Here is a 23,557-nt window from a genome sequence, read left to right as displayed (position 1 = left end):
ACTAGTCCTGAAGGAGTTCGGATGCACAGAGGTGGGTGAACTTCTGGTACCTAAAGAGCAGCAGAAGACACAAGCGGGCTGTGAATCCCAGGAACCCCGCATCGACACGCTGACTCCCACTGCATTAGCAAATGTTCAAGCCTTCATGGCATGGCCGAGGAGCCTTGCCAAGCCTTGCTGGCAAATGGCAGAGTGTCTACATCCCTAAACTTTCTTTTCTTTCTTCCTGAGGATGTGGTTGATGTGTCCCTACTGCCCCAGGGACCAGTCCTGCCCATGGTATTGCCCGAGCCTCACCTCTGTGCTGCCTGGAGGAGTGCTGCCTGGCACAGGGTAAACCCAGGCAGGAACCATGCTAATAATTATGTGGTGCTGCTGGTGACGGTCAGTGTATGAGCCTGTGCTGGTCCTGTTTACCTGGTGATTTTGGCATAGGCCAGGAGACCAGCACGTGGAGGTGGTGAAGGACAGCCTCCTCCTGTGTCCAGCTGCTGTTTGGGAGCACCATTGACAGGCCGTGAGAACATCAGAGCTGACCTTTCCAGCCCCTCCTAGACCTCTTACCGCACAGAGATTTGTCTTGCATCATGCAAAACTGAGGCCCTTGTGGTCAGGCATGTGCTTGAGGTGGCTAAGAAGCAGCTCTCCCTGAACCACGGACAGATGCCTCCAGGGATGCCTATGCCTCCATAGACAGCCTTAACCAGAGGATGCTGCCAGCTCAGCGACCCCGCTGCACACAGCAAGTCTGCTCCAGAGGGCTGCGAGGGCTTTCCCCACACAGGTACCCACTCTTCTCCTCTGCTGTCCCCATTTATAAGATAGACATCAGCTCTTAATCAATATTTCAAATGTTTAATTAGGAGTACAAGCTAAAAACACTAAATGTTCAAGCTGACAGCTTGCAATGGCTCCTGTCCCGTGGAATTGTACAGAGACTTTGAACCAACTACACAAATCACATAACACTGCCTTTGTACTCCTCTGTAAAGTTGATTCTGCACTGGTAAATTTAATGTGCCCTGTGTTACTCCCTGGTCCTAAGGCCAGTGAGTATATAACAGCAGATGTACACACCATTAGACTCTCTTAGCCTGCAAATGGAGCAGCTGCAACCAAACTGCCTCTCAGAAGCAGTCACTGGCCATGGTCATCCCTGAACCATGTCCAAGACTGTCTGGGAGACAGCTCCCCAACCCCACTGCAAGGATGTGCCAAGTGCCATTGTACCAGTTTAATGGACGAGACAATCCACCACCAGTGCCTGGTCATGCTCCCTAGCACTGGTACAGGGGTAACCTAAAGTCCACCTGGCTCCTGGGTCACTGCATGCAGGAGTGAGGAAGGCCATGATTAAAATTAAAAAAAGCAGCAACAGCAGATGAAGGTAACTCCTTCTCCAGTCCCAGGCCATTCCTGGTCCCATGTCACAGAGTACCACCCTCCAAGGCGTGCACACAGGTGGTCCTGAGCTCCTGCCGTGAACCAGGGCAGTAAATTGGCCAGCTTTAAGCACAAACCAAAACAAGAAATTAATTTTAAATGTTTTCTTTTTTTCCAGCTATCAGTGTAGAAGCACAAATGCAAGACGTGGGAAGGGATATCACAGATTGGTATTGACACAGGAGATAAGGTAGCATCAACCCACAACCTGAAAAAAACTATGTTCTCCCAAACAGGGACCATACTTGCCTCCTTGGTAGGTCACAAACTGCTGGATTTTCAGAAGAGGATCACAGAAGGTGTTTTTGTCTTTGCAAGCACATGGTTAAGATGGACTGTGCAGAGATTAGGTGGATTTTCCCAAAGGTGGGAGCTCAACCTTGGGAAAGTGCTGAGCGTAGGGATAAGTAATTAGTGATGGATAGCGTGATCACCAAATCCATTAGCTGGAAAGAAAAGCAAACCTGCAGCATTCTCAGCTGGAAAGAAAAGCAAACGTACAACAGGCTTCACATTCCTTCCCTGCATTTTCCCGCTTCCTGACAGCATCCCGATGACTCCCTCGCAGCCCACACCGCTGCCTGTCGGGGGCTCACCTCAGCACAGCTTCGCGTCTGGTTGGGGACTGGCATTTCCAATCAATTAGACATGTCGTCGCTGAATTTCTCTGCTAATTACGGGAGTTTATTATGTCTAAAGCCAGGTTAAATGCGGAATTCCTGAGGTCAAATGGGGTCACCCAGACAATCAGTTCCACATTTTCTGTGGCAAAAGAGACCCTCACAATCAGTCACTGCCAAGTGGTTTGTAATGACCAACCTGCCAGTTAATGGCCTGAGGTGGAACTTTTGGGGATGGATAAAGCTCTTGGAGAGAGAGGGGAAAAAAAGAAGACAAAGGCCACTTTGGAGGTGATTATAGCATGAACTCACAACCTTTTCTTGGTGTCTTAGTGTGGAAGGAGAAGGGTTTCCTTTATACATGAAGCAGCTCACAGAAAACAAGACTCTTCCTTTGCACCAGCTTCTGGGTCTGACCCAGTTGCCAAATGCCCTTTGGTTTCAATGGTGTCAGCTGCGGCCACAACGAGAGCAAAGATGCTCAGCAGTAAGGACCGATAAGCCATACCCACGAGTTGCTAAAAATGTGCCACGAGGTCTGCTACCTGCTGCTTTGCCCTTCCTTGCCTAGCAATGGACACAGTGGTTGTAAGAGGGTTGCAAGTCAAGGAGAGCTTGTGAGGGCTGGTTGTGAAAAACAGAGCACACAGCTCCCTTCAGAAGGAATATAAAAACATCTCCCCATCTGTTTTGGAGACGAAAGGGTTTTCAGGTCTCTCTTGGCTTATTTCAACACTGTATCCTGTGGGTGAAAGACATCCTGTCCCTTACCAACATTTAGCTCATAGCTGGCTGTAGCAAAGCATGAAACACTTCAGCCCAGTCAGAGCACATGGGGAGGCTCAAAGTGCTCAGTTTGCAGGAGAAGCTGTCTGAAGAGCCTTGCCTAAATGTCAACACTGTTTTCAGAAACAATTATAGGGAATGCAAAAATAGCCATCTGGGAGTTACATACCTCTTCTCCATCCAACAGCTGGCAGACGAGTTTATATCATGAGGAAGCCAAAAGAGGATCCCTCTAACAGCTGGCCCTGAAAACTCTCTATACACGGGCTTCCCTTCCCAGGGTTAAAGGCTTCAGGATGACTAGTGGAGCAGAGGAAAGACTCCCATGGATCCTCCTACAGCTGAAGAGGTGCTGCAAAGCCCTGAGAGTCCACACCACCAAACTCTTCATGGTCTCTTGCATGGGTTTGGCTCTCCAAATTGCAGTTTCTCAAACAATGTCCAGGAATGGCTTGGGTTTATTCCCTACACAGTCTGGATGGAGCTACCCTCTTCTGGGAGAGTAAGAGTGCTGAAATCTACAGGCAGAGGCCACACCATGCCGTTTGGTTTCAGCACAAGAAAGTGTTCCCTGGTTTATTGCATCTATTTGTATAGCTGCTGGGAAAAAAAGGATCCCTTTTCCTGATAGAGACTAGGTCGGTGCAAACATCTACCTATCTCCTTTGTGCCAGTGCTCTGTGAACCCAACATTAATCATGTGAATCACCCTGGAGTTGATATTCCATCAAACCACATTCCTGACGTGATGTTTGGAGGAAACACATGGGCTACCTTTGCTCTTTGGGGCAGAAACTACTGACACATGAACTTCAAAAATGCTTGGAAGGTTCCTCCCAGAGAAAGCTTCCCAAATGATGTAGTGGGAGCAAGGATCTTGTACAAACACTGTCTTTCATCATCAAGAAATCCAAAGGGCTTTATAAGGTCATAAATACATCACAAAGCATCCATGGATCCAAGGTCTCAGAGGAGGGACACAAGAGCAGGTTTTTATGTAGGAGTTCAGGACTAGAGGAAAGAAGTTAATTCATCAGGTGAATTAAAGGAAAGGATTTCTAGGGAGTCAGTATGATGTGAATAGTGCTGGGATAGGGATGAGCCACCAGAACTAAGAGTTTTAGGACTATTATTATAAAAAGTCCCAAGCTTGACCTGACTCTTACTCAGGCAACCACACATGGGGCATTGGGCAGAGAAATTGTCCTGCCCATGTGCAGCGCCCACTGAATGGGCAGGCAAACACCTACTGATCTATCCACACAACCTTCTGCATTGATTTTTCTGTGCCCTCCAATCTTCCCAACCACCCAAAACCCCTGGCCTTGTTATGTTTATCACATAGACACAACCACAGTTCTGTGGTCAGTAGTCAGTGTCCTCCTTGGCTCCTCTGTCCATCTACACGGGTGACTAAGCAGGCCAAGCCTATATTACAAACAAAAAACCAGATATACCCTGTACATCAGAGTATTGACCAAGTGCTCAGTTCACTGGTCCAAAATATCTTTCTACAAGAAAAAAAGTGAAGCAAGACAAACCAAATTAAGTCTCAGGGACTCCCATAACTTCCTTATCCAGTTAGGATATAAAGCAAGAAAATAACTTTCAGGGTACTGAAAGTACAGTTGTCTCCAATCACAAACCAGAAAACTTCCGCAAACTGGAAAACAAAACGGAAAACAACCTGAAAAACCCTGGAAAAAAATCTTTACATCACAGTATGATGTTAAAGTTAGTTTTTAATAGAGTTTAATTTAGAAGTCAGGTGGCCTTTCAAGGGCAGGTTTTGGAATGGATTTAATTTTCCTGTTCTTACTACACACATCTATGATTATAATGACTATATGCAGTAATACAAAGTGATGAGAGATATTGAGCAGAATAAGCCAGGAGTACAGAAGACGCAGCAAATTCAGGGGCATTTGGAAAAGTTCTCCCTGAGTCTGAGAACAAAATGCTGATTAATCCCCACTAACAGGGAACATGCTTAGGAGTTCAGAGGTATTACATGACAAATAGAAAAAGCATTAGAAAATTATAAGTCTATGCACTTATGGTGTAAGGAAATGTCCCAAGAGAGCAAATAGTTGCTTCAAAGAAAGTAATAAGATACATGAGCCCTCAACAGAAGCAACTTTTGAAGCATATGTGAAATTAAGAGAACAGTCCCTCACAGCCAGCGGGCACCCATCTGGGAAAGCACTCAGGTGGGTGTTAGACTTAAAAGCTTAAACCCAAGAGGTATGGAAGTGCCTATACCTCTAAACCAGGGTCTCTGTCTTGCCCAAATCTTCCCTGCCTGGGAGCACTGGTGCCCAGGCTGGGCTGGAGTGAAATACCAAAGCAGGGGGATGATTAACAACTGGTGCTTTCAAGTGACCTGCAAACGTAAGGTCTGTGCGAAGCAGCCGAGAGGAGGAGACCTGGCTGTCAGTGAGATTGGAGGAGACAGATGTTTAATGGAGTCCAGGATTACAGATCTGCCAGGCTTCACATGTAATCACCAGCTTCTTAGGTTTCCTCTTTCTTCTCCCCTTCTGTTGCAGTGTCAAGTGCTGGGGTAGGAGAGGATGGAGATTTTCAGATTTCCAGCTAAATTCCTTGAGCTGCTTTTAGTACTCTGACCTTCTCCCAGCTGAAACCACAACCTACCAGTCCGCCAGCACTCAGACAGGTGGGAGTGGATTTTTTCTTGAAAATAAGAGAAGCGATGCATTTAACTCCACAGATCCACCTCCTTTTTCCCCAGACAGCACGATAGCTCTGCTGAGCAGTCTGTGTTTGCCTCAGAAAGGCCACACCGCAGAGGAACAACACCGCAATCAATAGTGCCGGATGACCCCGTACGCCGTGTGCTGGGCAGCACTGTGCCCCAGGGAACACGTCTGCAAGGCTTCCCACCCATCACCCGCTCCTGAGGATCAATAGTCCCTGCCACTTCTCACCCAGGGAACGACTCTACAAATGCTTTTTGCATTCATAGGCATTGCTCACTCTTTCCTCCAGTCTTACTCATCTTTTGGTCCTCTCTGCAAGGCAGGGTGTAGCTATTACTTTGTGAAAGCAGAACCCCATGAATTAGAAGGACCAATGTTCCCACTTAAAAACACAGGGCAGAGGAGGAGGGAGACCTGGTTAGACTGAATGACCCATGTCATTTCTCATGTCACGACTCCAGGCAACCCCCTACAATTGTGTCCAACACATGGACACTTTAAGGCAAGGAGTCCCAAAGATTAATTCAACCATCCTCTACAGGAACACAGCACCTTCGAAAGCCTCCATGTGTGCTCCAGCTCCTGCATTGCCTCTTCGAGCGGCCTGTGGAGGAAGCATCCTGGCATGGTGGTGACTCTTTAGCAAGCTAAGAGAAGAATGCTGACATTAGGCATTGCTGAAGTTCAGGCCAAATGCAGATTCACAGATGTGAAAGCCATAGTTCTACCCTCAAACATTGGACACATAGAAGAGGGCATAACTGTAGAGTTCAAGCACAAATATGCCACCACTGTGACTGAACGTAGGTCTTTCAATGAGAAAGACTGTATCAGGTGCTAAATTGTGTTAATGTATCCGTAGGGACATAAGTGCACCCCAAATACTGGCCCAGGGGTGTTTGGGGGGACCAGCTGTGATGCACTACCCTGTCACAGGCACGTGGCATGACCAAGGACATGTCACTCAACCCCCTCTGCTCATCAGCTGTAAAAATTCACCAGCAGTGCTCTGACCCAGAGGGCAGTTATATAAATTCATGCCTTGCCAGCAAGCAGCGTTTAGACTCTGTCGATGGCTCAGATACATTTATTCAAAGTACTTGAGCAGTTGCACTGATACACTCCCCCCAAGCCAGATCCCAGTGATTAATGCAATGTGCTTGCAGAGAAGTCATTTCTCTGGGATGGGGCAGGTCTGGAAGAGACAGGGTTCTGGCACAGATAAGCAAGGCCAAGCATGAAGCAAAGGGATACTGACCTGCATTTTGTATTAAATCCTTCTCTTCAGTGAAAGGCTGTCACACTGCTCCCAGCTAGTCCCCTCCACATACCTTGGGCTTGGAAACTTTCCTCTGGATGGGACCAAGAAAGCTATAACTTAGTGTCATCAACAGGATGGCTACAAAGAGAAGAATTATTATCTCAGGAACTATTTTCCTCTCCAATACACGCAGCAGAACTCAGACTAGGTACCTGATGATAACACAGCAAAAGTCCCTCTAGACGCTGAAATCCAGCAAAGCTTTCCAGCTCTCATCAGGGCACACACACTAGCCTCAGGTGTCAGGAGGAGACCTGAGTTTTCAGTAGCCAGTGGCAGGAATTGCGGAGAGCTCCGAAAGAGGTCCTCATATTGGAAATATCTTCTGTACCTTCAGGACACATGGAGTTACAGTGGTTTGCCCACAGCTGTAACAAGCACTCTGTGAGCAAGGCAGAATATAAGCCTAGGTCTCCCAAATCTTAACTGCAAAGCTTTCCTCCTTTCCAGAGCACTTAGCATAGCACTTGTTTTAAGGCAAAGTGGGGCACCTGCATACATCATCAAACTGGCTTACAGAAGCATTTCCAAAGGATAAAAAGAACTTAATCCAAGTGTGAAAAGCCCAAGGCCGAGGGACAGTGGGAGATGAAATTCCAGATGCCCATGCATCTCATGGGATGGAGACAGCCCCCCAGAGGAATTTATTCCCTTGCCATAAATGGCTCATTTGGGACACCTCCAAGACCTTGAATTGGTTCCTCACCTGCTCACCCCAGTTTTCTGAGTTATTTACATCCCCACTGGAGCACACAACCAACCCAGCAGGAGGTTAAGGGACTCCCCACTCCTTTAATTAGCCCACAACAGCTTACTTCTAGGATACCCATCTACTAGCAGTAAATGAGTTAAAACCAAGCTAAACTATGACTTTTTTGCAATAATATGCTTTTTGCTGATAAAGAATTATTTCACAAGAGTCAGCAGCACAATGTGCTGCAGTTTTGCCAGTGGGCCAAATTGCTTTTATCATTCTTGGCTGAGAAACACAGACACTCACACAGTGTCTTTTCCATCCTTAGCTGAGTATCCATGCAGGAGTTTCCATCCATGCAGTCATTTCTCAGGAGGCATCTGACCTTATTTAACAGGCCCTTAATTAAGTGAAAGCAAATGCAAAGGAGAGCGGAGTTCAGCCTCTGATACTGCTGAGGGCGATGAGTGGTATTTTAGGGGCAGGAAAGAACAGTCAAAGAGAACAAAAGTTGCCTTTGCTGCCAACCAGGATTACACTCATTGCTTGCTGGAGATTTACTGAACTCTAGTAACTGTTCTTCCCTGTTTTGTGCAGGACTGCCCAAGGGCAGGGTAGCTGGGCTATGAAATGGGCAGTTTGGAGGCCTCCTTTAAGGATTTAGAGAGAGCCTAACATGACACGTCTTTGCAAAGAGAATGTGCGTTTCAACTCTTGGCTTGGGCCTCTTAGAAGCTCTGATGACCCTGATCTTGCCTAGGATGTCAGTCTGGTCTAGGAGCAGCCAATTAGTCCAAGGAAGAGACTAGGCTGTCGACACTCAGCCTTCCTTCCTGGCTTTCAGAAGTTGAACAGTAGAGTCCTGCAGGAGACCTGACCATCCCCAAAGAGCAGGTCTGTACAGAGTGGTCATCACCTTTCATACCATGCACAGTAGCCCCTTCTACAAGATGACAGTCAATATGCCAAGAACCTCCAAGACAGCAGAGTCGTATGACATAAATCTGCAACAACAGTGCAAAAATTTACAGTTTATGGGTGTCTCTGCTGCTTTTAAATCCTCAGGTCAAAAAGTCACACTTAGTAGACAATCTCAGCTTTCCATTTTCAAACAAGATCATTTCTGTCTTTTCTGGTTTTGGATCAATGATGAAAAACATAGTCCACATGCAACCTGATGGCTCATAAACAAACAAATGCAAATTAAAAGGAAAAACTCTTGAGTTATTTTTAAAGCTTGTGATCTTGAGCCAGTGTTTCTGGGGACAGCCTCAAACTGACAATCCCCTGGAAACAGCCACTCCAAACCTAGGAGTTAATGCTAATTGAAATCTTGAGCGAAGACCACATCTGAAGAAATTAAGCTATAATTAAGTGAAGTTATTAATGATTACTTTAACTAATTGCTATGATAACATAAGCAGCAGACAAGATTTTAATCACTGGTCATGAAATCAGAAGTAAACTAACCAGTCACCACCTCTTCCTTTGCAGCTAATTTGCACACAATAATTCTGTTGCAGGTAGTGACTCAGCGGCAAAGTGAAGAAGAATAAATCTCAGGAGACAAATAGGTATAAGCCTTCCCCGTTTTAATGAGAAACAGACACAGAAAGTCCAAAAAGACCCTGTCAGCATGATTTGTGATACTGTTACTTAATTTTTACCAAATGTGGTTTCTGCCATGCGTTAGCTGGGCTGCATATTTATTTGATATTTCATTGGCGAAGTTTGAAAAAGCCCCCAAAATACCTATCTGCTTTTGGTATGCATGACCCTACCAGTGTCACCCTCAACATACTGTAATGGTTTAGGGAATATAGCATGCGCAGATGTGATTTCTTCTCAGATCATGGATGACAACTTCCCGCTGCAGCGTGAAGCTGACTCACCTGTACAAAACAAACCCGCCTGCACAGAGAGGTACAGCAAATCTCCTTCTCTGAGTAAAATGTAGGGTTACTCATAAACTGTTTGCAGTACAGAGTCTTCCCTAACCATTAGTAAACCAAAAGTAGGAGGCAGCTCGAAGCCTTGGGATTTTAATAATACAAAGTTGGGGCCTCTTGCTGTTTGCCTTCTGGTTTTTGAGCCTTTAAGTTCATTTTCTTTAACTCTTCCCTTTGATCCCTCTATATCAAAGGGAAGAGCTGAGATTTTTACATCTTGGAGATGCTTCCAGGTGCTGTGTCAGCTTTGCAAAACACACCTAAAGCTGGGAGAGACCGAGGAGTCCAACATGCTGAAACAGATATTTAGGGGGTGATGGACCTGACCTTCCAAATACTAGTCCAAAGCCACAACAGGAAAATGAGCATCCTGCACCTCCTGACACCTAGAGCAGGGCTACATGTGCATGTCAACTGTTAAGCATCCCGGAGGCAAGGAAACATGGTCAGCCAGCAGTGTGGTGGCAGCTGGAAACGGAGAGAGCAAAGGAACTGGGGTGCCAGGACTGGAGGAGTGACAGAAAAGCAAGTGCAGGTCCATAAATGAGAGGAGAGGGCCACAGAGAGGGATGGGATCAGAGAGAGAGGCAGGGATAGTGAGGAAGGGGTGAAAGAGATCTTAACCCTCGCAGAGAGCTCCAGGGAGCTTGTAGGCTCAGGCTTCTCATTTGGTAGGAGAAAGAAATCCAGAGAAAGGGTTAGAGGAGGAAGAGGCACCTAAGGAGGCATGTGCAAGTGTGATAAGAAGCAGAGGATGTGCAGAGACACTGCAGGCCTCCTTCCCCTGCTCCTCCAGCAGCATTTCACGTCTGCTCTTCATCCCCTTAGGTCAGTGTGTGAGGCAGAGGGCTCTCCAGTGCCTGCACACCAGAAACAAAGAAGGAAAAAGTAACTGCCTGAGCCTCCAATATACCCATATCCCCATGATTGAGAGGGAACATCTCAACACAGGGACAAGTGGCATCCAGACAGATAAGTAAGCGAATTACACCTCCGTGCAGCTCCCTCCCTGCCTCCGCCGCACAAGACCCTCTGCTCAGCATGAAACACCGTCTGGCTTGTAACTCACTTGGAGACTTTGTGAAGGTCGGAGCGAAATGTCAGATCTCCTGATAAAGCATGACAGGTCCCATGCGTTCACCAGTCCTTCCCTCCTCTTTTGACAGGGGCTCGAAGCACACATTCGCACCTGAAACCCGTGTTTGGCCACACCTCTGTGAAATAACGGGATCTTCATATACCATGTCTCCGGGTTTTGGTGACAAATCTTCTCTCCTTCATTTGATCAATCTCCCTATAAAATGCGTATTTATATATAGTGGAGCCCCTCTGATTGTGTAAAGTTGCTGCATCCTGCTCCTGAGGGCACGGCATGTCTGATAGCGCCGACAAGTGACACTTGTCACCCCTCAACGTTCACAGGAGCTGCAAGGGAGGACCTGTTTCAGGCACAGAGCACAGGGCTGAGCAGGGGTCCCCGCTCCCCTTGGAGCCCAGGGAGGCCAGCTCCAGATGAAAAGTCCCATGTGCAGCCCAAGGACCCCCCAGTGCACTGAGGAAAGTGCTCCCACGCAGAAGCTGACATTAAAAAGGCCAGGATCTATATATTTTTTTGACAGCATGAGAAACCCTCTTCTTCTAGCCAGGTTTATTGCAACAACTCTTTGAAGGTGTTTCAAGTTAAAGGTTGCCTTGCCGAGCTGAGTCTTAATACCTCATTGCCCACCATTGGGGCATGGCAAAAGCAACACTTGCTGGGACAAGCTGGAGAAACTGGCTTTATATCTGGGGCTTCCATTCCTGTTGAGGACTGGTCAGTGATGAAGCTGAGCCTGGCAAAACTGCTTTTATTGGAGCAGCTACACACCCAACAGAACCACTCATCTCCAGGGCACAGCCAGGGCTGAGCCCAGCAGGTGGAGGGAGGAGAAACCTCCTCCATCCCCAGGGACAGGAGCAGCCCTGGTGCCTGCCTGCCTTTGAAAAGGTCAGGTCAAACCATCACCCTCTTGTCCCTCATTTCCACAGACCTCAAAATACCAGGGGTTTTCTGTGGGCAGCGAAAACCTCTGATAAGTCAGAGCTTCATCCGTTTCTGAAAAGAACTGTGCTACATGGCTTGTACAGTGGATGGGCTGTATCCCCCCCAAGGCCAGCCTGCACTCCTCCATGCTGTTCAGAGTCCTGCCTCCAGCGAAGGCAAACCCCTGTGCCCGCTCTCAGCCACCAAGGCCCTACAAATGTTACTTCATTCGAGCACCCGAAGTGTGTTATATCACGAGCACACAGAGAACAACCCTTCTGCCGTGACAGCAGCACTGTCATTCGCATTGCTCGCTACTTCACAGATTAAATCGGATGGGCCAAGGCTTCTGTAGCGTTGAGCCTTTCACATAATCAGATCAGATTTTAAATAATAATACTTCATACCTTTTTCACTAACCTCTCTTATACAGACACCCTTGGGCTTCAAAGATGGGTGGGGGGAGATGATCAAATAAACCGCAGGGCTCCTGGATTCTCTATGGGGCTCCACTAACAAATTGTGGTCCTAAAAAAACCTGCCTAAGCTTCTGCTTCAGAATAGCCAACAACAAAATAAGTCTGCTCATGTTGTAATGGTCAGGGAAGTACAAGTAGTCACAAAAACAGCAAAAATATGTTCTTGGAAGTTTCTGGAGGAAAAACAAGTTGCTTATCTTGTTCCAGATCTGATTTTTTTAAGGAAGTGAGTGAGTGAGTGAACAGTTGTCCCATTGCCATCTCCTAGAGAGAATTAGGACAGCTCCTGGGTGTGTTACAAGACTATCCAGCCCAAAGGAGCCAAATGCATAGTCTCTGTAAATCTGAAGGGCTGTACAAAGCCAGTGGTGGTATCTGAGGTGACCTGTTGTCAAATGGACCTGCACAAAAAGGACACTGAGCAAATCTGAAGTCAGTGCATTGATTATTGGCATATTATCATGCTTAAGGGCTTTGACCATGCAGGGAGCCCCATTCTGCTCCAAGGAAAGAAAGGATCCACAGAATAAAAGGATGAGAAAGAGGAGCAGCGTCTTGACCAAAGTCTCACAGGAGCTCATAGACATCACCAGCTTCCCATCTCATCCCAGCAGGTGAGTGGGACTGTTTTCACTTTAGTACTGGAGGTGCCATCCCATTCTTGCCCAGTATGGAGCAGAAGAGAAAACAAGCCCAGCTCCGTCATCATGTCATTTCTCCTAAGTTATCATCATCTAGCAGCTTATTTAATAAAGACAAATGTAGAGAGTTTCTCCCCTCCCCACTCGTAATTTGAGGTATCAATATCCATTGCTCAGGGAGAGAGTCAGAGATATCAGAGACACAAAATATGTAAAGTAAAATTATTCAAGCAGAAGAAATGACAGTCATAGAATGGAAACTATAACCCCCAACTTTGCATGGGGAGAGGGATAGCCAGCCTGCCACATCTGAGATCCTGGACCACAGCAACCCTGCAAACACCTCCCTCCAAAAACTGTATATATCCCTGTTTATGGGCCAGGGCAAAACTTCTCCTAGCTTAGGTAAAGGCTAATAATTTCATTGTTAGACACAGCCCGGAAAACAGCCACCTGAAAAGGGTATGAGGGGGGTCTATAAAATCATGGCAGGTGAAGAGGGAACAATTATTCACTGTTGCTTTTTTTTAAGGCAGGAATTAGCGGATGGTAAAACTGCCACGAGGGTGGGTGAGACGAGGGGACATTGTGGCCCATCTCCATCCTGGAGACTGCGGACTGTTGGCAAGTGCAGCGCAGTGCTGTCAGAGGGTCAGAGCACAACACACAATATCAGTGGGAGATTTGGTGTTAGGCAACTGGGTGATACTGGAAAGAAACCACACTGCTTTGAAAGTGCTATAGGAATGTGTGCTCCCAAGCAAGACGTGCTCCAGGCAACTGATGAAGGCAATGAGCATATCAAGCCGGTGTTTTATGTTTGGTGCCACTTATGTGATCCAAGGTCAGGTGGGTAATACTTGCCTAATGAATCATTGAACCTTAATGTATGAGTGAACACATCACGCTCAGACCAGTGGTCTCCAGTTGAATGGAAGCTGCACTGGAGGGCACCTGCCATCACCCTACCAAAATCCCTCATTGCTCCCTTTTGCCTGTGGATCTAAAGCTCTTCACAAGCATTCATGAATCAACCAGTTACGATCTTTCAAGCCCCTGCATGTCCACAAGACTAATTATGTACAATTAATTTCTTCATGCAAAACTATTTCCTCCTTCCATCCCAAGCCGCAAACTTCCTAAGGGCAAGCGCTCTGCTGGAATCAGCTGGGCTTCCATGTCAAACACCCACACTGGTCCTTCCCTGGAGTCTAGCTGGTAGTCTTTTCAGTAATAACACTAATAGCACACAGGAACATCACGCTAAACTTGGCCTGCACCCTGGCAGGCAGCATCCTACATTGTTGATCACTGTGTCTCAAAGAGGCTCCAGCTTCTCCAAATACTCCAGCTGGAGCCAAATGATTCAGCGTTACACTTACCCATATCTGTGGCAGATGTAGCCACAGGCTGAACGGGGATGGAGAGCAATGTGGTATGCAGCAGATGCAGTAGCAACTCCTTGTCATGTAGCCAGTAGGACGCATACTGCATAAGGCACTGCTGGGGGTGGCTTCTGCTCCCTTAGTTCTTTGCCTCTGGCCCCTCAAAAATTGCATCAGTGTATAAATACAATGGTTTCTCAGCATGAAAATTTATGAGCTCAACAGCGGGGCACATCTTTGTAGCAACTGTGTTCACTATCAGAACTTCACGCGCAATCCTGACGTCCATAGCGTGATCACGCTAAAAGCTTTCAGAGAACCATTGACTGACGAAATTCCTTACCTGCTTCTCAGACATGATGTAGAGGTGTTCATGATCCACTGAGAAGGCCATATCCCGTAATATGGGGCCAGCATCCACCACCTGCACAATCTCATACTCCAGCGTGTTCTTGGTGGTGCCATCCACACGGATCTACAGAGCAAAACCAAAAACAGAGAGAGAACATGAGTATTCTGCCTCCTTCTGTGGCAACTGTAGAATAATCACTGGAGAAATGCATTGTGATCCAGGTCTTTTGGACAACAACCGCTATCATAACAAAGTGAATTTTTCCACTGCTTCCTCACTTAAAGGATAAAGCGGGTTTAACTGCTTCTGCTGGTCCCATCAACACTAGAGCCCTGTAGCACAATCCAGAGCCTGCTCGCTTTTAGCTGGCGCTATCACTGTGTTACTGTCATTGCCTGGACAAATCTACCGAGCTGAAAATGATGGCGCAAAGGGCAGAATTTGTGGTGATGATGAGCAAAAGATAAAAAAAAAGCCCACACGAGAGTCTGCAGGACTGACTCACTCAAATGCTAGTCAGACAATATTATTGTTCTTATTGCTAATATTCCATGGGGCAATATATTATTGCAGGGTGTACAATACAGCACAGACTATTTCTCTTGTTGATTACATATATCAGATATTGAAATCAGTCCTGCACAAATATGGCGCCTTATGATTCCAGCCACATTTCATAACAGGGTGTCACTTAGGAACATCAATAACAGGAATTATGAGGAGGAACCAGACGCACAGTCCCAGTCTACCCCTGACAGTGACCCAGCGGTACAGAAGGAAATGCACAAAGCAACAGATTTTTCTTTACCTGTCGAAAAACAATTTCTAGAGATCAGGCTCAAAAGCAGCTGGACAAGGTTTGTAATCCCTGTCAATACTATAATCACAATTCAGGATAATCTAGCTATCCACAGGAGTGTCAGGTCCTTCTGGATCTTATGAGGCTCTGTACTTCATCAAACCCCGTGGCTGTGTGTTTCAGAGATATGTCCACGTTCCTTATCTCCCTTGCTATGTTTTCAACGTGTTGCCTTTCAGAAAGTCTGCTATCCTGCAGCAACACAACCATTACAGTACCCTTCCCTAGAAGAAACAAAGTTGTACTACGTCTGCTTCGTGCTCCACACCATGATCCCCCTACCTTCCTGACCAAAGGCAGAGCAAAGGCTCCCAGTCCCTGGTTTGCACTTGTGCACTTTCATAGCTGAGCAAAAAGCACCCTTCCCACCCAAAGGAAATAACAAGTCATGGAGAAATTATGGCATCAAGACCCATTCCCACTGTTTGCTGGCACAGTCAGGAGCTTGTTCCTTCTGTATCGACCTTTCAGCCAAGAAACTGAGCCTAAATCTTCTATTGGAGAGGCAAAGAGAAAGGAAAAGAGGGAATGACAAAGGGTCTGGAAAGCCTGTATGAGCAAAGGGAAGCAATGATATACAGATTCTTATCTTTGTCCTTCCTCAGTCTCCCCATCTGCTGTATGACAACAAAGAAATCTTATTCCCCCAGGAAAGACAGGGGAAATGAGTCAGAGAGGAGTGTCATGGTTTTGGCTGGGATAGAGTTAATTTTCTTCACTGTAGCTGGTACAGCGCTGTCTTTTGGATTTAATATGAGAATAATGTTGTTAGCACACTCATGTTTTAGTTGCTGCTGAGCAGTGCTTACACTAGTCAAGGACTTTCCCAGCTTCCCGTGCTCTGCCGGGGGCACAAGAAGCCGGGAGGGGAGGGGGCACAGCCAAGAGAGCTGATCCAAACTAGCCAGAGGGATATTCCATATCAGATGACGTCATGCCCAGTATGTTAACTGGGAGGGGCTGGCTGGGGGAAGCAGCGATAGTGGCTTGGGGACTGGTGGCATCGGTCAGCAGGTGGTGAGCCGGTGCATCACTTGGTCCCCCTCCCTTCTCTGGGTTTCACGTCTCTCTCACATTATTTTTCTATTATTATTATTATTATTATTATTATTATTATTATTATTATTATTATTATTATTATTACTATTACTATTACTATTATTATTATTATTAAACTGTTCTTATCTCAACCCATGAGTTTTCTTACTTTTGCTCTTCCGATTCTCTCCCCCATCCCACTGGGGAGGGGGGAGGGAGCGAGCGGCTGCGTGGGGCTTAGTTGTTGACCGGGGCTGAACCACAACAGGAGTTAGAGGGGCTCCCTGTGGCAGCAAAGGGTGTGGAGGGTGCTCAGGGATGCTCAGAGCCTAAGTGCTATCAGTCAGCCTCCGCAGAAGTGGGTGCATGTGTGGGCATTGGCTGTTGGGCTGGTCAAATGACACTAGAGGATTAGCTGTTAGTTTGTCATGTTGATGAATTTGGTGATGACAGCAACACAGTCTGCAGCCTCGACACACAAAGAGGTCAAGGCCTGAAGGCCAGCCCCGAGCATCCATGACTCCCACTGGCTCTGACTGCCTGGGAGGAAAGGGCTCCTCGTGTCCATGGTCCCTAATGGGTGAATTCAGCTCCTCAGAGTCTCTTCTTGAAAGTGGACACTGATGTGATTCACCCAGGAGGTCAAGAGCAAAGAGACCAACGGGATCAGGATGAGTCATTCCCCTTAGGACAGACAGGAGAAAGGAAGGAGACAGAAAGGGCTGGAGGTTGGGAACCACAGGAGTCTCCCTGCTGGGGCTCTGCCCAGGGTAGCTCCCCTGGCAGGAGCCTTTCCTATTTCCCACAGAGACTTCCCTGCACCAAGTTCTCACTCTCAGGGAGCAGTCGCTGAGCTTTGTCTGCTGTTTCAGCTCTGCCTCCCTCCCCAGTCCCTTGCGGGTGCTCGTCCCTGTCAGAGGGCTGCAGAAAATCCTCGCTCTCTCTTCTGATCACCGTGCTAAACAAACCTTACATCTTTGCTGTTTCGACCTTGATTTTTCAGCATCGTCAGGGTCAGATCTGTAGGCCACTAGATATGTAAGCAGCCAATTATCACCCCAGGGCTCAGTCACTGTCCTCAGCCTTTGCCAGGCCCCATTAAAGGAGAAGGAGCTCAGAGATGGAAGAGGCAGGCTGGAGAAATAGTTGTCTGGAGTTAACAAACCACGCAGACGGGAGGCACGGCCCCCAGGGATCTCCCCTGTGCATTTGGTGCAGGTAAAAGATTGCAGAGGTTTCACACCAGGAAAACAGAGATACTTAGAAGTGATTTAACAGCTATTGCTAGCCTAATTGCCTGCAAAATCATTATTTTGCAGAGGGGGAGGGAGGGAGGAACAGGGCTTGTTCCACTGTACATGTGGAAAACACACAAATGCACTCATGCACACACACCCAACAACTGTAAGTGCAGAAACCTCTTTCTCTCTCATTAGAGCTAGCAGATAAGTAAAAAGGAAATTTAGAAGAAGGCCAGAAAGTCTGACAGGTGTTCACCCACGCTGCACGGACGGTGCAAGCCCCGTGCCAGCAAAGAGGTGATTATCATAGCTTGCATCCAGAAGTCTGGCCCTTAACTCAGGCGATCCCTTTACCTGTCTTAACCTCTGGTTTTCTTATGTTTGACCCCAGGCATGGAGCCCAGAGGTTCTCCACCTTTTCTGCACATTCTTCTTAGTCCTGAGCATCAAAAAAACACAACAGCAATTTCTCTTAGAGATTTCTTCCTGGTTCCCGGGTACCCACTAGATCTAGGGCATCTGGGTTAGCAAAAAATATCAAAAGAAGAGCCTGTGACAGGGAAATGAGAAGATTCTCGTCAAAGCCTGCAAGTGATCACCACTAAACTCAGGGACACAGATACAATCTCTGCTCAGAAAGCTCCCCAAGTTGCCAATTGCAGGGAATTTGAAGCACATACCAGCAGTTTGCTCTGCTCCTGCTCTTTGCCAGCATCAGCCACAAGTCCCATGTGGAGCTGGAGTTTTCTCCTGACTAAAGTATGGGTATTCTTATATTCAAGATGTTATTAGGCTGTGGGATTAGAGCCTGACTGTCAGTCCAGTGAGGATTTCTCCCTGAAACTGTGAACCATGAGCACGTCTGCAAGGGAAGAGGGAGGGGAGCAAGAAGCAATAGGGAGGGCCATACATGAGTCCCAAAATGCTCAGTCCACAACAACCACCACTGCCAGATGTGGGCACACTCCTCCACAAACACGGTCATCACCTCCACCCCAGGAATACCTGTTCCTACTACCTACCTGCCTACCCTGGTCAACCACAAGCTCCTTGGACCACAAGATGCTCCACTCAGCACCCCAAGCCCCCTTGCCCTCCTTGAATCCAGCACACATGTGCAGAGCTCCAGGGGACCAACACGCTCAGGCTGCACATTAATCCTGCTTCCTGGAAGGCTGTACTCACTGGGCTTCGTTTTGCAAAGCGGGCTGCTATTAAAACATCACCATGATGCTTCCTGAAGGTCAACTACCAGGGGACCTATTCTGGCAGCTGTTTGTTTTTTTTTTGTCTGAACATTATCTAGGTCTGGCTGTTTATTTACATCCATTGAAGTATCAGACAATAAATATCCTCTCCCAGTAGCAAACAGATGCTTGCACTCGAATGTTCTGGCTAGCGCTGACTTCAAAATTATCTCCTTAATGAGCAAACAACACCATTAATCTTTAAAGACACAGGCTCTGGCCTTCCCTGAGCTCCCACCCTGGTCATGCCTAGCCCTACAGGCACCCTGGTAAGAAGCCCACGGATCCAGTAGATGAAAGAAGGTAAAAGATACCTTCCATCACTCAACCGGTGCTTTTCAGCATTATCTGGGTCTCCCCAGCTGCCTTGTGGTCCACAGGAGGGTGATGCTTGAGCACAGTCTCCCAGGCAAGCTGGTGGCAGATGCCTCAATCACACTTCTAAGAGAGAGATGCACTGGGATCATGCAGTTATTGAAAAGAGGGACACAATAAAATCCTCCAAATCATGGATATGGACTCAAAAGGGTCAGAGAAAATCAGCGGGGTTGGAGGACAAAGAAGGAAGTGGTGCTAGCAAAAACTTAGTCTTGTTGCCTGAAGATGAACCAAGATCATGGCAAAAAGCAAATATTTTTAAGCTCACCAGAGCAACAGACACACCTGCCTTCCAGACTGGAGCATCGATCCTGTCCCGTGCTCTGAGAGGACCACACACCTCTGTTAGCACGTTATTCCTCCTCTAAGCTGGATGAGGATGGTCTCTTTTGGAAAGCCTCATTGTGCAGATGGGGGTGAGAAAGAGGGGAAGTGACTGAACGTGCCAGCAGCAGAGCTGGGAAAAGCTCTCCCAAACTGTGTATTTACATTAGCAAATAGCACAGTATAAAAGGCGTTATCTGTAAAGGGACACTCTTTCTGCTAAAATCCAACATCCATACTAGATGTGCTTCAGGAGCTTTACTTCAGACCCATCAAAGCCTGATCCCGTAGACTGAATCAGTGTTTGGAGCACATTAACATCATCCAGTTTCTCTTTATCCAAGAAAAATCCAGTTCATACACTTTAAGACTGCTCTGCTATATGAATCACAGCAAATTAAGCATGGACAACTGATTATCTTCAGAATTGTCTTCAGTCTCACTTCAAAGGCACACTCCTGAACCAGGACTCCTGCTACAACCTTACCTCTATTTTATTGTCCCAACAGCTTGGACTGGTCACTGGCAGCAAAATAATGGAGCTTTTCCACTGTGTAAATTGAGCTCAGCTGTTTCCTACTCTTCTAAAACCATCACCTCCTGCCCAGAGCATCACTCCTGGCCCAATAGAGTCCAAATGAAATCCCCTCCATTAACTCCTTTGTATAAAGCACTTGAAACCCATCCAAGACTCCTGAGAGTGCGGTCAGGAGCAGGATCATGATGGCCGGCCAGGCGGACAGCAGGAGCAGACGCTGCTTGGATGATAGCAATTACAAATAATTAAATGAATAACTAAGTGGAAGAGGAATTGGTGAACCATGGCTCACTTAGCCAACCCGCCCCTCCCCACCACTCTTCTTTTGTGCAGCGTCAGCAGCCCCCGGGCTGATGAAGTTAAAAGAAATTCATCATTGCTGGCCCCAATGCTTCCAGCCAACGCTCCAGCAGCTCCTGCTCAAGTCATGCTGGTGGCTTATTTTGGCCATGAAATTACCCCAGATCCCAGGGGAGGTGAGTAGGTGGCTGCAAGAAGATTGCAAGAGTGGATTTCAAAGACAAAGCCCTACAGGTCACGGAATCCATCCCTGTTGTGTCCTCCTGGCTGCAAGGGAGCAAACACAGCTGTGGCACTGCCTCTGAAAGGAGAAATATTTTTGGGCAGGGGAAGCCAGACCTGGCAGGACAATCTCTGTTCTCTCCATATCTCGAGGCATCCCTCTTTTGTCCTCCCTGCCTCTCCTTCTCCCAGGGCTTCTCACTGAAATCACCATCATTATTTCTCAGTATTGGATTAAGGATCTGCAAACCTCATTTTCAGGAGATCCAAGCAGCCCTGGAGCCCAGCACATCAATCCAGGCCGCTCTGAGCAGTGCCCAGCCACAGCCTTACGACTGCACAGGGGCCTCTAATACTTCATTGCTTTTCCAATATCCGTTCCTCCCTGTTTTATGAACCTAATGTTCCCCAGTGGATGCTGGGACTGCTGGCTGCTGTTCCTGGCATGGTGCAGGGGCAAACACACAACAGACAGTGTATGATCTAATGTCAGGCCGTTATGATGATCGTCTATTTCTGTTTTTCCATTGATTTGGGTTGCATGATGTAGCTCTATTGATCTGAGCAAAGACGGAGAAGGAGCTGGTGACACTCCATGCTCCTCCTATTTCCCTCCGTTTTGGTATGTGTTTTCCAGTCGAATAATCTGTTCTAATTTTCCTAAAGCCTATTAACAGGAGATCAATTTCTAATAAAACACGGCATTTCAATAGCCCCGTCTATCTACTGATCCAAAAGGCCTTTAGGAACACTAATTGAAAAAGCAAGGGGTGAGGTATCTCCTTCTCATGCCTAATAGTCAGCAGCCCTCTCTCTTCTCTTGTACAGATGTTTTAAGGTGCTGCTTGCATGGATGATGCCAGCCCATCCAAATACAGATCAGAGAGCACCTTCAACCATACGGAGAGCAGGATCCTGGAAAACCAGGTATTTAATCTTCTCAACTCTTACGCTTTCAATGCTATCCAGTCCCCAGTGTGTCATGATGGCAGTCACTCTCACCAGAAGTGATGTTAGCTGATCCGGAGAGGAGAGAAGAGTAAACCCCAGCCTTTTGCTTCCAAGGGAGACCCACATCCTAAAGTTGCAAGTGCCCTCCAGATTTTACCCTGGCAAGGCTCACCTCTAAAACTCTGTCCCAAGCTCATCAGTGTCTGTGTGATCCACAGACCCAAAGCTGTACACACAAAAATACCCCTGCAGAAGGCACCTACAGGCACAGCATGCTCGCTCCGTACAATGCATAGGTACACCTGAGCGCACACATCTGCTCCACACAACAGGAGCGACAGCAAAGCGGATTAGTCTTGCAATCCCTTCAGGTTCCTGGTTTACATTTCTTTTGTCCAGGAGACCTAAATCTTGTGCTTAGGAAGGAAGCAAGACATATTTGCTACAGTATTGCAACAGCCAAGGAAAATGGTTCTTTCCCCCCTTCTCCACCCACACGGTTCCCAAGGCCTTTTTTTTTTTAAAAAAAAAAACACAACCAAAAATAGGATTTTCAAGAAAACAGCTTCTCTAGAATACCTCCAGCTAATCCCTATCATCCGAAGGCATTGCACTGTAATCTTCCCTCCGCACGCCCTCAGCCAGGCTCTGGCAGAGAGCACGGGTGGCTGCACTGGGCAGGGCCACGGGGTCTAATCCCTGCAGCAGAGTCACCCACTGACCTCTCGTGTAATCCAGCCAGGCTGCAAAATTAGGTCAAACAGAGACAAGCCTAACTGCTGGATAGGAGCTCCCTCTTGCAGGGCGAGCGTAGCACTCTGAGGCAGACGAGGATTCCTCTTATTTCAGCAGGGCCAGGAGAAAGTTGGGACAAGATGCTGATGGCCATCTCTTTTCGGTTCATGGCATAGGTGCTTTGGTTTCATGGTGGGTCAGTGTCACAGCAGATCAAGCATGCAGTGATGTGGGATATGCTGCAATGAACCTTCTGGTTTGAGCCAGAGGGTTCTGCAAGCCAGGAGATGAACTCCTAGCTGACAGAGGTCCCCTTTCTTTCATAGTCCTCGGTACCTGACTACTGTGCCATACCACTGTGGTTCCCCACCGACTTTTAGAGCAAGAGATACTCCCGGCTGCAATGGATTTACGATCTAAAATAGACATAAATAAAAGACCAGCCTTTCATTCTGGGCTTGGACAGCACCTAGAACAGTGTCTTTATGACCGCTGCTCCCACTACTATAAAAGTAATAATTACAGCTTGAAGTGTCACCAACTAGGCTGTACCTGAACTGCAGGGCTCACCCCAAAATGAAACAGCTACAGAGCTGGAAACAGAGGGACGGGGAAGGAGATGACCGGGTCCTTCCTCTCCCTCACCAGGGAGAGCATGTCAGGTGAGTGCAGCTTTCACATTCATGAGCCAATTGACAGATTACATCATTTTTGAAAGCACGGTTTACACACGCTCCCCTGGTGCTCCCTGATTGATAAATTAGACACTCATGAGCCACGTGCTAATCAATGCAAATCATTAGTTCGTAACAACACAAGGCAAGCTCGGCAGAGCTCATTTTTCAAGGTAATGGCCTGCCAAGTGATCAGCGTTCAGCAGCGAGCCCTGCCAGGCGATCTATTAACAGGCTGCTGGCACTCACCTATGGCACGGGGCTGAGGCCTTTGCTGTCCAGTCCTCACCAAGGATGGGGCTGTGCTGCTCAGTGCAAGAGCCAGAGCCCTGGACCTGCTATCCCTCCTCCTTCCTCTCCATAAGGCATCACAGATCCTGGCCCTTGCCCGGGCTCTGCTGACAGTGGCCGCCTTGGTCCCAGACATCTGGGGTGCACGTGCTCTCACTGCCCACGAACACTTGTTCCCCACTTAACCCAACCCTGCGACTTAAAATAAAAGTAATTTGAGACTGAAAAATTGTACTTTGCCCTCTATCAGTGGAAAAGGAAGCAGGGCACTCAGTCCTAGGAAGGGTCGTGCTGACAGCGGTGGCATCTCTAAGAGCTGATGTCTGCGTCAGGAATGGGCTTGCCC

General features: G+C 47.4%; 1 protein-coding gene across 5 annotated transcripts in view; it reads right to left on the bottom strand.

The window, feature by feature from the left end:
• PLXNA4 (plexin A4) overlaps positions 1 to 23,557 on the bottom strand; it is a 460,966-nt gene that overhangs the window by 217,762 nt on the left and 219,647 nt on the right. For all 5 annotated transcript variants that reach the window (XM_064442412.1, XM_064442386.1, XM_064442376.1 and 2 more), the window contains one exon: positions 14,405 to 14,536. In XM_064442412.1, coding sequence (XP_064298482.1) covers positions 14,405 to 14,536 — 132 coding nt within the window. The remainder of the gene's footprint in view (positions 1 to 14,404; positions 14,537 to 23,557) is intronic.

The sequence above is a fragment of the Phalacrocorax carbo genome, chromosome 1, assembly GCF_963921805.1.
Source record: "Phalacrocorax carbo chromosome 1, bPhaCar2.1, whole genome shotgun sequence".
NCBI classification, from domain to species: Eukaryota; Metazoa; Chordata; class Aves; order Suliformes; family Phalacrocoracidae; genus Phalacrocorax; species Phalacrocorax carbo.
The sequence above is the reverse complement of the archived record's forward strand: the minus strand, read 5'-3'. Positions and strand labels throughout refer to the sequence as shown.